Raw genomic sequence first — 17,976 nt, 5'->3', positions numbered from 1 at the left:
TCAAAATCTGATCATACAGTGTCGTAGCTGAGGAGTTAAGGATTAATTCTATCCGATCAGATTTTCAAATAGAGTAAGTTCATTTTTATTTTAAAGATTCTTTATTCTTTGTTTGTCCATATGATTTAGCCATCATTCTTGATGGGGACAGATGAGAAAATGATCATTTCAACTTGTTTTACCTTATACTGAAATTTGGTGATGTTTGGATAACATACTTTAGGTTTTTGGAGTGGTTTCCCTACTTGGGCTGAAATTTCTATTGGAATAAAGGATTTCAGGTAAGGGAAACTAACTTTATTCTTTTAATAGTACCATAGGCTAGAGATCTAAATGTGGAGGGAATGTGATCTCAAGCTGCAAATTCTCTTGTAGGGATATTATTTGATGATATGTTGTCTAAACATGCAAAAACATTAGATTTTGATAGTTAAGTATTTGTGTTTTTTTATGTTTAATGGGTTTTTGAATGTTGATTCTGGATGAAGATTTAGAATTAAGTCGGTTATGTTACTTAAGTTATGATATTTTTGTTCAAGGCAACAAATTTTTGCTCAAGCAAAAATATAATTGAAAATTTATCCTGCTATTGAATTTATTTTTGCTTAAGTAAAAGGATTTTTGTCCAAGCGAGTCCATTCTTGTTTAAGCTAGAAATTTTTGCTAAAGCTAGCCAAAAACTTTCTTTCTTTTCTTTTCTTATTGCCTCTTTAATGAGTTGAGTTTTATTTGAATATTTTTATATATAAATATAAAGTGAATATGAGTTGTATTATCGATTGAATTGTGAAATCTCTAAATTATATGTGTGATGTATTTGAAAAATCTTAAATGATATATGAGTGATTGAATGATATTGTATGATGAAACTTGTATGAAATTGATGTCATACATTTGAGATAATATATGAGATGTTATGCATGGTACATTAAGTATGAAAAACCTTGTTTTAACATAGATCTTCTAGCTTCATTGATGATCTAAGTCACATAGACTAAGGTATCAGGTGTTGAGAAGTCGAAGAGGAAGTTCATACACACTTGATCTGCAGAGACACACAATATTGGATTGAGCTTACCTTGATCCTAAATGTGTAGATTAGATGTTAGTCTCTAGTAGATGCATACTTAATGAGTCTCTTGGAAAACAATAGATCCATATGAAATCATTACGATTTAAGTGAAATCAAAAGTAATATGAATTGAAAAAAAAATCAAGATACCGTTAGACAAATTGAGATATAAATAGTCAGTATTAATTATTATTGATAATTTGATTCATATGATTTTTTATGATAATTTTGGAATATAGTTGGATTCTGATGATTGATATTAAATATTATACAACTATGATTAATGGAAAAATAAAAATAAAATTATATATACAAATCATTAATTTAATTGATTTTTTTATTCATATTTTCATATGTTCCTTTTTTTTTTCTTCTTGAATGTATTATTGTTTGTGTATGAATATAATGAGTATATTATACACCGGCATATATATGTGCAGATACACAGGACTAAAAAGCATTGTTTTACTTTAATTCCTTTTGTAAAAAAATTGTATATTTTAAAGTGTTACAAAATTTTCTCATTACTTCAATGTTTATGGTATCACAACTTCTGTTTATACAAATACCTTGTTATAAAAAAAAATCTTAATATTAATTTAAATAAATTAAAAAATCTCCCATTAAAAAATTGAACTTACCCTCAATAAAGACTTTAACCAATAAGATGAAATATAAACATTAGTAATATTTAATTTAAAAGTTATTTTTAAATGTTTTGTGATTATTAAGCTATAAAATAATCTGTGATTGAATGACCAAATTTTGTGTGTATATTACTACTTTTTTTTTTTATTACACATTTTCAATAATTTATTTATTTATTTATGTATACTCAATTTTAAGTTCAATATTAAAGAAATCCTTTTTTTAAAATATAATAATTTAGATATTTCAAACTGTTGTGTCGAACCTACATCCCAAACCAGAAAGATAAATAAACAGACTTTCTTTGGTACGACGCAGTGGTGAAAGAGAGAATGGAAGCGCTAAAACTGTGCACTCTAACATGGAACCCACTGAAGCACTTCTTTCACTCTCACGCATTTCGTCGAACACCTCGAACGCTCGTTTTCCGCGCCTGCTCAACTTCCACCACCGCCGATACCAGGGCTGCCGGTCGCAATCGCCGGAGCTCGGCGTCGTCGTCCACCACTTCGACTTCCGATAGGGATGCCATTCGAGCCATTCGCTTGAAGAAGGTACGTGGCTCTCGCTCAATTGCAACGGTGTCGTTTTCTTCCGTATTCTTCTAATTGCCGTGTTTCGTGTATGAATGAGTTTAAAGCTGAATTGAAGTTGAGTTTTACATTGGAAAATTCTGCGTTATATGGTCTTTCGTTGAACTTCAATGTAGGAATGATATTAATTGCCTTGTAGTTAATTTTGTTATCAAAACTTCTCTTTATATTTATCTGTTCTCCCGGCTTGTTTACAGTTCTAGCAAAATGAGAATATCGTGTGTGTAAAAAAGGAAAAGTTTAAGACTAATTTTGCTTAGCAGCATTTTTTTTTGCTGGGGGATAGGATGCAAAATTGAATGCATGGTTGGACAATGTAAATATTTTGGTTGAGATGTAGTGTTTGTCAGAGGACTAACAAGCTAAGGGTCTTTATTTTTAGATTGTCTTCTCTTTTGGAGAAAGGCTTATCAGTTTTGACAATCCTTCTTTGTGGTTGATTGTAGGTTGAAGAATTGAGAAGCAAGGGGCTTGATCCTTATGCTTATGAATGGGACAAAACTCACGGTGCTAGTCAGCTGCAAGATATCTACATAGATTTGGCAAATGGTGAGGAAAAAAATAGCGAGAGTGACCACGTATCTGTTGCGGGAAGAATTGTGGCCAGGAGGGTATTCGGAAAGCTTGCATTTCTCACACTAAGAGATGATTCTGGGTCAATTCAGGTTTTGTTTTACTCTTTTTATACATTCAAGGTAGAGTCTGTAAATATTGTAAGTGGGGACATTTATTAGCTATTGTGAGCTGTCTGTATTTATGTAAATTAGGAAACCATTATTCGTTGTAGTTATGAAGCATATTATAAATAAGAGCCCCCATTGTGTAAATTAAACGAATTCACACATGTCTCTCATTCTCTTATTTTGTCAGCAAGTTGTCTAATTCTTGAAAAGAGACAAACCCTAAATAGGATATTTACGTAATCTCTAACAGTAACTTTAAGCAAGACATGTTGGGCTTTTGTAAGTTTATGGTATGTTATCATTTTTCTTTGTTCTTAATCTAGTTTTAATTGTTATATGCATATTTTATTCATGTAGAGGATAGAAATTACTGTCCTTCGATAAAGTGAATGGTATATAGAGAGCTGCTAACTGAAGTTTTTAAAATCTATGATTTCAGCTCTATTGTGATAAGGAGAGACTCATAGGCGATCAATTTGAACAGTTAAAGGCGCATCTTGATACTGGTGATATATTAGGTGTGAGAGGAACAATAAAACGCACAGAAAAAGGTATTAAATGATTTTTTAGGCTAAAAATATGTTTTTAGTAAATTGATATGGCTTGCATTTGCAACATGCTATATCTTGTGCCCAAAATTTATAATTTATCCCAGATTTCCATCCCTATTATCTGTTATCTCAGTGTGAATAAAAGGTAAGAACTTTCAGTAATTCTGTGACTGTTGTATGTTTGTAAACTCACATGCATATGCTCTTGCTAAGATAATATAAAAATTGTGATACTGAAAGTTTGCAGCTGATGTTATACATACACAAATTCTAGTATGTTAGCAAATATGAGAGTTCAGGGGATAGGTAAAAGGTAAAAGAGGTTACAAATGTAAAGAACATGTTTACCCAAATTGGAAGTCTCAAGCTATTAAACCAAATAATTTTTTACAATATTTTCTTGTAGTTGTTTTATTATGTTCAACTGGAGTTTGCTCAGCCATCTTTGGTTTCATATATGATTTTTTTTTTGTCTTATGAGTGTCTATTTACTGAAGATTTCTAGTATATGTCATATACTTGTAATTACTCTTTTAAGTTACTAGGAACTTGTTATGATAATTGCAGACTGAGAAATAGTTAACACCTGAGATTTTTAGAATAAGAAGATAAGAGAAGAAAAGAATATTATTGACTATGTAATTGCGTACTCATGCAGAATATACAACCCATAATATATAGGATCACCAATTACAGACGCAACAAAACTAATAACAGAAGAAACTACCCAAGCTGTATTAACAGACTAATTGCCCAAAGACTATAATAGACTAACATATATATTAACACTAACATCCCCCCGTTAAACTTATGTGGGTGGAACACCAACCATAAGTTTACACCGGAAGTCCAAGAATGCAGGGCCAGAGATAGACTTGGTGAGAATGTCGGCGATTTGAAACCTTGCAGGGAGATGGACTAAACTGATTTTGTGTTGTTGGACGTAGTCTCTGACAAAGTGAAGATCCAATTCGAAATGTTTGGTGCGTGAGTGCATTATAGGATTGGCACTAAGAAGGACAACACCTAAGTTGTCAGAAAATAGTTGGGGTTGCGGGATGGGTAGGTGCAACTCATGTAAGAACTTCAGTGAGAGCTGCTGCAATGCTTCGATACTCAGCTTCTGTGCTGCTACGCGATACAACTCGCTGCTTGTGAGAAGACCACGCAATGATGTTGCGACCATAAAAAACACAGTAACCCGTGGTGGATTTACGATCATCAACGTCACCTCCCCAGTCAGCATCACTGAAGGCACGAATGGAAGGAGAAGAGCACTGCTGAATAATCAAGCCATGGGTGCGAGTACCAGCAAGGTAACGGAGGATGCGTTTGACCGCTTTCCAATGATGATCTTGTGGACTATGCATGTATTGGCAAACCTTGTTTACAACATAAGACAGTTCCGGACGAGTGATAAGCACGTATTGGAGGGCACCAACGACAGACCGAAACAGAGAGGGATCATGCATGGCGGAGGAAGCATCTTTTTGAAGATGAAGGTTAGTTTGCATGGGTGTGGGAAGGGGTTTAGCTGCATCCATTTTTGTGCGATGAAGAAGTTCATTGATGTATTTTTGTTGCGATAGATGGAGACCACCATTTCTGAGACGCGTGACTTGCACATCGAGGAAGAAGTGAAGAGGTCCGAGATCTTTTAGAGCAAAGCAGGCACTGAGATTCGAGATTAGTTGCTGGATTGCTGTCATGGAAGACCCTGTAATTATAATATCATCCACATATATTAAAATGAATATTGTGTATGAGGAATGGAATTTAACAAATAAGGAAACGTCACTTTTGGTGGAATGAAAACCAAAGGATTGAAGAGTTGTACTTAGCTTGTGGAACCAGGATCGTGGGGCTTGTTTTAGCCCATATAACACTTTGTGTAGTTTACACACTAATTGTGGAGAGGTGGACACAAATCCTGGTGGCTGGACCATGTAGACGTCCTCCTTGAGGTCTCCATTCAAGAAGGCATTGTTGACATCAATTTGATGAATATGCCAGTTGGCGGAGATGGCATGAGATAAGACAAGACGGATGATTGCAGGTTTAACAACGGGGCTATAAGTGTCCGTGAAGTCAGTCCCAGCTGTTTGGCTGAACCCCTTGGCAACTAACCTGGCCTTGTGATGTTGGAATGAACCATCTGCATTGTACTTGTTTTTAAATAACCACTTGCATCCAACAGCTTTGGCACCAGCAGGGAGAGAAGTTAAGGACCAAGTGTGTATATTCATCAGTCATAGCTTGCAACCAAGGAGGAGAAGACACGATTTCTTTAATGGAGGTGGGAATGGGTGGAGTGTTGCTGACGTGAGACATGAAACTTTTTGGTTTGAATATACCAGCCTTGGAGCGAGTTGTCATGGAGTGTTTATTTGTAGAACCCGTATCAGTTTGTATGGGAGGCAGCGAAGGAGAAGGAAGAGGATCACGAGGAACAAAGGAGGGCAGTTCCGTGTTGTTATGTGACGCAGGCACAGGCATGGCAACAGGTTGACGGAGAACCGTAAGATGATGATTAGAGCAGCCAGATTCAGATTGTATGGTGGGGTTGGGGATGAAGTTATATTCAGGTATATTGTAAGGAAACACATTTTCATTAAAGACAACATGTCTAGACATATAGATCTTACCCGTAGGAGAGAGACATATGTAGCCCCTATTGTGTAGGCTGTACCCAAGAAACAAGCAACATGCAGATTTAAAATCTAATTTGTGTTTGTTGTAAGGCCGAAGAAGCGGGTAGTAGGCGCAGCCAAAGGTTTTTAATAGAGTGTAATTTGGTGCAGTGTGAAAAAGTAAAAAATGGGGAGATTTGTTTTGAAGAACAGGGGAAGGTAAAATATTAATTAAATATGTTGCAGTGGTAAAAGCTTCGCCCCAGAATTTTATGGGTAAGGAAGCAGCAACAAGCAGGGTTAGACCCATATCAGAGATGTGTTTGTGCTTGCGTTCAATAGATCCATTTTGTTTGTGTGTGTGAGGGCAGGTGAGGCGATGAAGAATACCATGCAATTGAGTAAAGGATTTGAAGCATAAAAATTCCTTAGCATTGTCTGTTTGAATAACACGTAACTTAAACCCAGTTTGATTTTCAGCAAAAGTTTTGAAGCGAATAAGGGAGTCTAAAGCTTGAGACTTATTATGCAGAAGGAAAAGCCAATTATATTTAGTGTGAGCATCTAAAAAAGAAATATAGTAACGAGCACCATTGGAAGCACAGACGGGAGCAGGACCCCATATATCAATGAAAATTAATTGCAAAGGTTCAGTGTATTGAGTAAGAGAAGAGTGGAAGGGAAGTTGATGAAGCTTTCCACGTATGCATGGAGCACATAACTGTTTTTGAGAAGTGTAAGAAATTTTACATGCATTTAAAACATTCTGAACAACAGTAAAATTACAGTGTCCCAATCTGTTATGCCAAAGCTGTAGAATGGGTATCTTAGGTGTATAAGTAGCATATTGAACAGAGTGAGTATGCATGGAGAGAGATGGCGGAAAGGCATAAAGTCCATCTTTAATTACTCCTTGAAGTAAAATCTGATGGGTTTCCTGATGTTTGACATAGCACACGTTAGCATGAAATTCAAAGTAAACATTATTATCTTTGGCAAACTGAGATACGCTAATAAGATTTTTAGTGATAGCAGGAACATGCAACATATGGTGAAGGTTGAACATAGTGTGAGAATTAGGGTCAATATAGACAACAAAACCTGTGTGAGCTATATGGGTACCTTGTCCGTTGCCGAGCTTGAGATCATCATGGCCTTGATAAGGTTGTTTTTGAGTAAAGACCTTGGAGTTTTTGGTTTTGTGGTGTGTGGCACCAGTATCAGGAAACTAGAGGGGATCTTTTATAGTAGAAGGTGCCCCAAGAATTGACGGAGTAGCGTCGTAATCAATTGGAGAAGTGTAGTGAGATAGATTGGCATTATAAGACTCAGTGGCCGGGGAATCATACCTGCGCCAGCATGCATCTGCCGTATGACCAGGTTTGTGGCAGATCTGATAGATGGGTTTTGTAGAATTCCAAGAAGCATCAGGGTTGAGTGGAGGACGAACATGAGGGTGCGGATTGGATGGGCGAAACCCAGTAGGATGTGGTGATTGACCTCCACGAGAGTTATAGTGGAACGGTTTCTTTTTGTATTGGTTTTTAAGATTCCAAGAGGAGGAGGAGGTATTTACCTGAAGAATGGAGTCTTGAGCCAGTTTGTGCCTTTCAAAACGTTCTTCTTGTGCGAGGAGAAGGGCTTCAAGATCATCCACCGTTTATGGATCTTGACGAGAAAGAATTGCGGTAACGAAGCCATCATATTCCGCAGAAAGCCCATCGAGAATTGCATCCACATGATCGGCAATAGTTATTGGAGATCCAACCGCAGCAAGGGAGTCAGCAATTTTCTTGATGTCCGTGACGTATGTTGTGATAGATTTGTCGTTCTTTGGAGTTTTGAGGAGAAGCCGAAACTTTTTAACCATGGCTCAGGTGTGCGAGGCAAAGTGAGTGAGAAGAGAACACCATATTTCAGCAGAGGAATCCAGACCAACCATCTTGGTTAATAGAGAAGAGGACATGGAAGCAAGAAGCCATGCCACCAGTAGTTGATCTTGTTGCTGATAGGTACAAAACTCAGGATTTGTCACGGATTTATTTTCTTGAGTCAGGAATTCAGAGGGGACCTTGGTTCCATCCAAGAAGTGCATCAGTTGGAGACCACGTAGGGTGGCACTAACCTGTTGTTTCCATACAAGGAAGTTGTCATTTGTAAGCTTCAGAGAGATGGGAGTGTGGAAGTGATGAACGGAAATCGAGGTGGTCATCATGCAGTGATGGAAGAAGGTGAGGAAGAAGACATGATAGAAATTTTTTTTTTTTGGCTTAGGATACCATTTTAGAATAAGAAGATAAGAGAAGAAAAGAATATTATTGACTATGTAATTGCGTACTCATGCAGAATATATAACCCAGAATATATAGGATCACCAATTACAGACGCAACAAAACTAATAACAGAAGAAACTACCCAAGCTGTATTAACAGACTAACTGCCCAAAGACTATAACAGACTAACATATATATTAACACTAACAGAGATTGATATCTTTATTTTATCTACTGGATCAAATATGCTCTTTGACAAATGCCAGCTGATAGCCTGATTGTTATGAGACATTTGACCATCTTCTCATGTTTTTTTCTGGTCTTATTTCAGGAGAACTTTCTGTGTGTGTCCTATCTTTTGCAATCCTTACAAAATCTCTGCTTCCACTTCCTGACAAATATCATGGACTAACCGATATGGATAAACGTTATCGACAGAGGTAAGCTCATAATTTAATATTTGTGTTTGTTCCTTACCTATTGAAATCTGTTAAATACTAATGCATTTGTTATTTTATTAGTGACCATGATTACAATTCTTCCACACTAGTTTTTATTCCCTGTTCTGTAGTTCATTCTCTTTTTTGTAATAGGATATCTACATCTACTCGTGTTCTTTCTTCTTTTCAAATAAACATCTTCATCTTTCAAATTTTTAAATAGATTATATTTTTATTTATTTCTTATTTTGTGAAGTATGACTTTGTATTATATCTTATTCTTTCTTTTTATTTTTGTTCAATCATTTCTTATTACTTCTTCGTTGCATGACTTCTCTAATTGTCCCTCACACTTTTGGACTATAAATTGATTGCCTATCTTTTAAAATGTTTCTTCACTGTTTGTTGTGGACTTGTGGTTAGGTATGTAGATATGATCGCAAATCCAGAGGTAGCAGATGTTCTCCGTAAAAGAGCAAAGGTGGTTCATCTTCCAAACTTTTTTATCTCTTAAGAGTTTAAACGAAATGGTATTCAATTGTTTTTAGATAATTGTAATGTTGTAGATTCATTAAGTGTATTTTCTCTCCTGTTCCCATGTCTCTTAATTGAGTTATAATAACTATTTTTTGTTTCCATGTTTCGTATTGAGTTAATTGAGATATCTTATTCTCGCCTTCTTGTGCTGTGCCTATTTTCTATCTAGTATTGTTCTTTTCTATAGATGTGGAATAAGGAACAGATCAAGCAGAACAATTTATTTTATTAATTCATGGGAGGATATCAAGGGTCAAAACTACAATTCTTAAGCAAAAGTGAAAGGAGTATTGGACTCAGTGGAGTGAACAACAAAGTCAATTAATTGTACTTTGAGTTCCTAGGAGAGTGTTTTCAGTTCAGATATAGAATGCCTTACACTTTTAATGTTTTTCTCCTCCAAAATAAACTAGACTAAAAAAGAAAAAAAATTATAGGCATCATGTTGTTTGGGGTAGAATTTTGATAAAACTACTACGGTAAAGTTCAACCTCGGTGACCAGTTTGTTTGGTCATGCATAATGGATTCGAATCCAGAAAAATCTTTTCGCATATGCTAATGACCCTCTTGCATAACATCACATAGCAAGGAGCCTTATGGCATTGTGGTACTTAATTTTCTTTATTATTGGTAAAAGAATGATGTTCAGTATGTCTATTTTGGGTTGTAATACATTATCACATGTTTACATGTATTTTTCTTGAAACCTTGTGGCTGTAAGTTTAATGATACTTTTTCATTTTTTCCTTAATTATATATTTGATTGGATTTGATTTGAAAGAAGATTTAGAATTTTGGTTTCAGGGATCATAGGCTCACCTTCTGTCCATTTAGACTGATTAACGAACTTCTCTTATGTATTGCCTGAGCAAGGAACCCGATTCAAACAGATCTTCTAATCAATTTCATTCAAATAGGTTGTATCAGAGATACGGAGGACTATGGATTCTTTAGGTTTTATTGAAGTTGAAACTCCAGTTTTGCAGGTTTGTTGTTTTAATGTACCTACACTGGCTACACATTTTTATTTACATAAAAGTGTATCTTCAAATGTTGAGGACTCTACTATTTGTTTGATATATGCTGTTTATATTTATGCAAAGAGCACGGATCTTTCAGAAGTTTTGATCTAACAGGCTAGCTTGATAGACATGATCTTTTTTGTTTGGTTATTTTCATATTTATGTATTGTACTGGATCTCATGCAAGTCAGATTGATATAGGGGTTATAAGATTAAATGGCATCGTGGAACTTGTTGGACTTGTTTATCATATCATTGTTGGCTTTGTTTTCAAGCATCTAACTATTTGGGTTATAAGTGCAATCCAAGTCACATCTGTTTCAGTTTTGCTTGTCTCCGGAACTTGTTTGAATCCTTCATTATCAATCAAGACCAAGTACCAAACCTTTGATGATAACTATAGTTGTGCTATTGCTAATTATTTATCTAATAGCCATTTGTTTTTAGAAATTTATTTTGTCATCATGTTTAATTGTATTTATGTCTTATGCTTCAATGTGTGCTTCTGTTCCAATTCACCAACTCCTTTTTTTTATAATTATTATTTTGAGTGTTTCTGTGTCTCAAATGTAGTAATGAAATTATATGAAGTTTTTCAAAATAGTAAACCTTTAAAATTTTGGACCTTGTCTATGGATTATACCATATGCTCTTTCAGTCTCAACTTTCAATAGCAACTACTAAGTGATAAATGATGTAATTACTCTCTGAAATGCCTTTTGTTGTAATTTTATTAATTTGGTACGTTAGGAGTCTGACATTTGTACATGGAAGTTTTTTTTCCCTGAAACTGATTAATTTCATTGACTAGGGAGCAGCTGGGGGAGCTGAAGCCAGACCTTTTATTACATACCATAATTCTCTTGGAAGAGACTTATATCTGAGAATTGCAACTGAATTACATCTGAAGAGAATGCTGGTGAGATTTGACATAATTGTTATTTGTGAAGTCCTGCTCAGGAAAGAGCTCACAAAAGCATTCTATTTTGCACTGGAAGGAAGTATCGAGGGGTTAGCCTCTTTTTACTTCACATGTTAGGGGTGTAATTCTTTGCTTAACAAAGGAAGATACAGTATGTATCCATCCTGAATATGGTGCAAATGAATAAAATTACTGGTCAAAATCTTGTTTCTTTTATCAAATTTTGAAAATGCTATGGGAATCCTGAAATTTTACTCTTGACAATACTAACAATTAGAAAATGTTATCTTTTCTGTTTAAGGATAATTTCATTCGTTTTAGCTCCAAACTTTTTTGAAATTTCTTCATGTTGAATATAGCATATATTCTTCACGCTATAAATTTGAAACTGGCTACATTAATATGGATGTTATTTTTCTAGTGAAGTGTCATTAACCATTTTAATTATTTTTTTTATGGTAGGTGGGTGGTTTTGAAAAGGTATACGAGATTGGTCGAATATTTAGAAATGAAGGAATTTCAACTCGTCATAATCCTGAATTTACAACTATAGAGGTGAGTAAAAGTTTAGATTCAGGAGGTGAATTTTTAAGCTTCCGTTACATAGGCCCAAAGTGCATTTCAATTGTAGAAGCGGAAAACCTGTTTCCAATAACAACTAGCTGTTGATATGAGAGGAGAAAGAAGAATAACTGAAGAGGGCGGGAGGTGGAAAATTCAGTTAGCATAGAGAGAGAATGTCATGACAAAATTGGGACAGGTGGCATGTGAGAAGATTTGGGACTCGAGGGGGAGAAGGGAGATGTTACATAAGAGAAAAATGGGGGTGGGGGAAGAGAAGTGGATATGGAAAATTTGGTGGTGGTTTAGAGCATCACTGCACTAGCTTGGTGACAGTCTTGGGTTTCTTTTGTAGTTTTTGTTCTCTATTTCGGTGAGGTTTCCATAGTAATATTTAGTTAGTGTTTAGTACTTGATGTGGACATACATAACATTTCCCCATATCTTGGCTTTCAAATTGTTTTAATAGTGGTCGCTTGATATTTCAATTTGCACATGACCTTTTTCACTATATCTTGAATTGCATTCCATTAAATATTGATATTAGTTAGACTTTAGATGTACGAAGCATACTCGGATTATCAAAGCATGATGAGTTTCGCAGAGGAGATTGTCACTCGATGTGCTCTTGCAGTTCATGGGAAGCTTACAGTTGATTATCAGGTAGACACTGTTCTTACTAAATATATTCTAGAATTGAATTGGTGAGATATGTCAGAAGGGATGCTTAAGTCTCCGGAATGGATAAAACATGCTACAGTATTGTTTATTGTTCAATGTTTAAAGAGGAAGGGTCATGCTATTCCCTCCTTGATTGATCCCCGATTTTGGGGCCAAATGTTGGGAATTTGAGCTGCAAGGGAGGGCTAGGAGTACCACCATATTATAATTATAATATTTAAATATATGGATGTTCAATTTGACAAAACAATTATTGGTTCTGATTGCTTAATTTAAAGAAATATATTATTAATCAAAGGAGCTGTCTATTGGCATATAATAAGAGTACTAAAGACACATCTGTAAATACTTAAATCCCTTGAAAAAACAAGTATGGTATATTTTTTGTGTTTTTGATATTATAAATATTTTGTTTTCCAACAAAACCTTTCTATTTAAACTTCTTATATTGTGCCTACAGGCATAATAGAAAATTCCTTATTCAAATTTAATAAAAATGTTGTTAAAAATTTACAATATCATTAAAATTTATAATAGTATGTTATGTTACCCTTTTACCAATATAATACGACTACTCAATATAAAAGCAATATCAAATAATGGCTCTAAAGTAAAAAATAAAAATAAAAATTGTCATAAACGAGATCAGAACATGAATAAATTCCAAAACAATACATTAGTGTTTTCTTTAAAAGTTTATTTATTTATCATTTTATTAAAAAGGCAAGTAAGTTCTCAATTTTGTTTTATTTATTCAATATTTTTTTTCTTTTTTTACATTGGATTCAACTATACATAGGTAGATTTTGAAATTTTTAGAATATAAGAGGAAGCTTCTTATTATTGTATCAGTTATAAAACTTAAAATTCTAATCTTCATATACTTGTAATCTATATTTATAAAAGTTAGCCATTATATAATTACAAAGAATGTTTATATATAAACATATATGGGTGTATGTACCCATATATGTGTATATATGTGTGTGCGGGGGTGTGTACATATAGGTAACATGCCATGTGAGAACTTTTGTTACAACGAGAAATAAGAACTGGAAATATAAACATGAGATATATTGTATGGTCAAGAATTGTATTTTTATGGCCAAGATTTTAAGAAAAAATCACATGACCTTTTTAAGTGGTGATGTGTCCACTAGCTAACTTTTAATCTTGACTGCCCATGTCTAGTTTTATAGTCCAAATTTTTAGTTTTTATTTTTCAAAATAGTAAAGAATTCTCATTTGATACATCCCTTATTTAAGTAAAACTTTCATATTATCAATTACTTTCAAATTTCCAATTTTATGTATCTAATCTTAATTGAACGTACTACCAAATTTATATATTTATCTTTAAATTTGCTCATTCTTCTTCCCTGCTGCCCTTCTGATTTCATCCTGCCAACAGAGGATATTATGTTTACAATATTGCTTTAAAACTTAAAATGAAGTTCTTTTATATATTCTGGACATTTTCTTTCTCATGTAGTTCCCTCAATGATGGCTTAGCATTAACTTAAAAATTGTAAATATCAGCTGTTGTTTGATGAGTGATGACATTTTAGTGAAATTTATTTCCTTATAACAAATTTGTTGAAGGTGATGTAATGATTCCTTACAGGGAGTCGAGATATGTCTAGAAAAGCCTTGGAGGAGGGACACTATGCACAATCTTGTTAAAGAAATAGCTGGGGTCGATTTCAGTGAATTTGGAGATGATCTTGAGGTTGCAAAGCGTGTTACTCAGGATACCCTTGGAAAGAATCTTGATAACAAGGATAAAGGTTCCATTGAAGCATGCCAATCCGTTGGCCTCCTTCTTAATGAGGTAGATTTTATTCACGAACATCCAGTTTTTATTCTTTTCATTTGATAAATTTAGTTCTTTTTTGTAATTACACTTTTTCTCCTTTTAATTGATGATCTATTGATATTCCTTTGTGTTTGCACTTTTTGCATTTATTATATTGTCAATTTGATTTGCAGCCGCTAACCAGATTGTTTTTGTTTTGTTTATTTAGGTTTTTGAGATTTTTGTAGAACCAAAGCTCATCCAACCTACCTTTGTTCTAGACTATCCAATTGAGATATCTCCACTTGCCAAACCACACAGAAGGTAGAAACATCTCAAAATATCAAATAATGTTATTTGCTGTTATTGAAGGTATTTTTATCCTACCTACTATAAAAATATTAATCTTTTTGAATTTAGAATATCTGTTTCACAGATTAAAACTCATTCCCTATGAACTTGGAAATGTTGTACTACGTACTTTCCAAACATATATTTTAAAAAAGGCATCCTAGCCAATATCAATAAGAAAAAGATGCACATTTTCTGTTTCTAGATATTAGCTTCTATCTTACACATGATCCTACATTAGATCCACCTTCTATCTTACACATGATCCTACATTTAGATCCACAGGTTTGACCGAGAGATTTGAACTTTTCATTTGTGGTCGTGAGTTGGGCAATGCATTCTCCGAATTGACTGATCCTATAGATCAGGTAAGATCCCAAAGTTTTCAAACTTTTCAGATCCAAGCTGCATAGCTTGTTCTATTGTACCTTATATATAATGTGTTTGTCATCAATTGTTTCTCATAATCAACCACTTGATAAGGGGAAAATAAGAAAGCTGTAGCATAGAAAGCCCAAATGAGGCCACACCTTCATGCATGCGGACCCACCTCCTTTGCTATCCACTTTGAAAATTTAAGGAGTGTCTTGGTATATAAATCCTTCGAGAGTGTGTAATTTAGGGAATGCGGAACTATCTGCCTTTTGTAATACTTATAACTTACAACAATCCTCCACATATTGCAAAAGGCAAGAGAGAAAGAAAAAAATCTTGGGCCTCATATAAGATGTAATGTATCGAAGTTGGTATAACAAAGTATATGAATCAGAAACTTAACACACAATGTAGTTGGTATATCAAACTATATGAACCAAAAACACTTAGTGCGTGCTAGGGGTTAATCAATTGTTGTTATTGTTGTGTTGCGTTTACAAGGCTATGCGTGTGCTCGATATTCTTGAGTGGTTTTAGAGATCTTGCCAAGATCACATGCAAGCAGCCACACTCGACACTTGTATAGGTGATTTCATTAATGGTATGCTGCAAATTAGGTCACCCATAGGGATATGAAAACCTTGTTCAAAGTTAAAATTCCTTATACTACATAGAATTTAGCTACAAAGTTTATTCTTTCAATGATGCAGTATCTAGCTCTTTGACACACCATAGGAATGGACAAAGTTGATTTTAAATCAATTTTAGTGCTAGCAGAATTAACAAGTGATTTGTTTTTACCCATATGAACCTTATTCATGGGATCTCCAATCACAAAGGTTGATTTCCATCACTTGTTTGTTTGTGAGTAGCTTAAGTCCCATTCCCTTGATGTTTCTAAAATCAAGTTTCTCCTTAGGGGTTTCGTCAAAAGATTAACTAGATAGATGACATATTGGATAAGTTCAACATCATTTATGAAAATTTGATGACGTATCAACAGGAAAACAGGTCAAACTTGGTGCTGCATCATAATCAAATTGGTGCTTATTTAATGTATGCAGAACTGCTTGTTATTGTGCATTAGCTACGTGCGTTTCTCCATATTTTTTTTCACATCCAATTTTAAGTTCACGCCGAAGCTATAAATATCTGCTTCAACTTCAAATGGATAACCAAGTTAGGTATTTGGAAACCAGACATGCACAGAGATTTGAATGTGTTCGTTAATCTGTTCCAAATACTACCAGAAATAGAAAATGGACTTTGTCCATGCCCACTTGTTTGGAAAAAGAATGAACTCTAATGGTTATTTCTGGTCAACTTAATTAACTGTCTCAATTTAATTATGGTGATTGAGTACTTTGATGGCAATAAAATGGTTTTTTTTCTCAACATGGTAGAGGGGACGCTTGGAAGATCAAATTAGACAGCATGAAAAGAAGAGGTCAGCTGTTTCAGCAAATGAAGATAAAAAGGAAGGAAAGGAAGATGAAGATGACTCATATGAAGTAACTCTTGATGATGACTTTCTCACAGCTTTGGAATACGGAATGCCTCCAGCTTCGGGAATGGTATGGTTATTAGTCTGCATTGTGTATCTTTGTGTAGCTGTGGGACTTGACCTTTATTTTTTTTCTTGTGGTATTAACATGGTCACGAATTGAAGGCACTGATTCTGTCCAATGCAATTGATAACAAATTAAATTTCATATAGTGTCAATTTTTTTGTTGGGATTTTTTTACTCGGATAGACTGGGGAGATTCACAACCACTGAGGAATGAGTTATCCATATAAGATAACATGATATCACTTTCAACTCAAAATCTTTAACACTGTTTTTTTTGGTCTTTTTTCCTTCTTTGTCACTAAACTTTCTCTTTTCTATTCTAAACTTTCTCATTATTCAGTATTGAAATTTCAACTCTTACTTGGATTTATAACATTTTTAAGAGAAAAATCATCATGTTCCATTTATATTGTAATCAATCTTCATTTCAAAAAGATTACTTTAATAATTGTAAAGGTCCATTATGATTTTCAGTGTGTATCGTCATGTTTACTTTTTATCTTCAAATTTATGTTTCAGTTGTTTATTGAATTTCTTGTTGAAGAGCATATGTATTAGAAATGAATGAATTATAAACTATTTACCGGAATTTCAATGCATGTGTATGAGTGACATAATAGTGTAATAATAGTCTACAACCATGGTGTATGAAAGTTAATGTTTTCACTTCTCTGAATTGTAATGCTAATCTTTGTGAGCATTATTTGCCCCACAGTGTTAGAATAGAAGATTGTTTTTCATTTTCTGTTGTAGCTTTTTAATTGGCATTTACAAATCCAGGGACTTGGAATTGATAGGCTCGTGATGCTTTTGACAAATTCTCCCAGTATTCGAGATGTTATCGCCTTCCCAGTACTCAAGCTGCAGCAATAGTGATAGGTTTGTGAGGTCACTGTGCTTACTATTTTCTCCTTGCTAAATCTCACTGTTGCGCAGCCTTGATTATATTTAAATTCATTATGAAAGTTATTTATTATTCCCTCAAATTACCTTTTGGAGTTTTGATTTGTGGTAAGGGCAAAACATGTCACTTCGAATATCAAGAAAGGATTAGTTATTTGGAAGAGAGGATGTGTATATTATCATTCAATTCGAATAATTTTTTTTTATTAGATTGGATAAATTGTTTTTTTAAAAAAGGATAATCCAATTTGAATTGAACTTCTAGTTATTGTAATTTGTTAATTTCATGTCATTTTAACTAAAAACCGAATTAAATGAGAAAACACATATCTTACAATAACTTTCCATCCAAGTGCATTCTTTCTAT

At 34.2% G+C, this 17,976-nt stretch overlaps 1 protein-coding gene across 2 annotated transcripts; it reads left to right on the top strand.

Moving 5' to 3' along the window:
* The first annotated feature begins 1,954 nt into the window (after nucleotides 1–1,954).
* Nucleotides 1,955–17,772, top strand: OVA5 (Lysyl-tRNA synthetase, class II). Of its 2 annotated transcripts, XM_068622307.2 has the most exons (14): nucleotides 1,955–2,274; nucleotides 2,760–2,978; nucleotides 3,436–3,547; nucleotides 8,782–8,890; nucleotides 9,314–9,371; nucleotides 10,346–10,414; nucleotides 11,262–11,369; nucleotides 11,835–11,927; nucleotides 12,492–12,596; nucleotides 14,239–14,445; nucleotides 14,639–14,733; nucleotides 15,038–15,128; nucleotides 16,539–16,709; nucleotides 17,487–17,772. In XM_068622307.2, the coding sequence occupies exons 1-14, from the start codon at nucleotides 2,053–2,055 to the stop codon at nucleotides 17,577–17,579; spliced, it is 1,752 nt and encodes a 583-aa protein (XP_068478408.1). In that variant the 5' UTR covers nucleotides 1,955–2,052; the 3' UTR covers nucleotides 17,580–17,772. The 2 variants fall into 2 exon arrangements, 1 of the variants encoding a protein (XP_068478408.1); XR_016516344.1 differs by lacking the exon at nucleotides 15,038–15,128 and having other exon boundaries at nucleotides 1,977–2,274.
* The last annotated feature ends 204 nt before the right edge of the window (nucleotides 17,773–17,976 follow it).

The sequence above is a fragment of the Phaseolus vulgaris genome, chromosome 10, assembly GCF_051622355.1.
Source record: "Phaseolus vulgaris cultivar YP4 chromosome 10, ASM5162235v1, whole genome shotgun sequence".
In the NCBI taxonomy this organism is placed as follows: domain Eukaryota; kingdom Viridiplantae; phylum Streptophyta; class Magnoliopsida; order Fabales; family Fabaceae; genus Phaseolus; species Phaseolus vulgaris.
The sequence above is the reverse complement of the archived record's forward strand: the minus strand, read 5'-3'. Positions and strand labels throughout refer to the sequence as shown.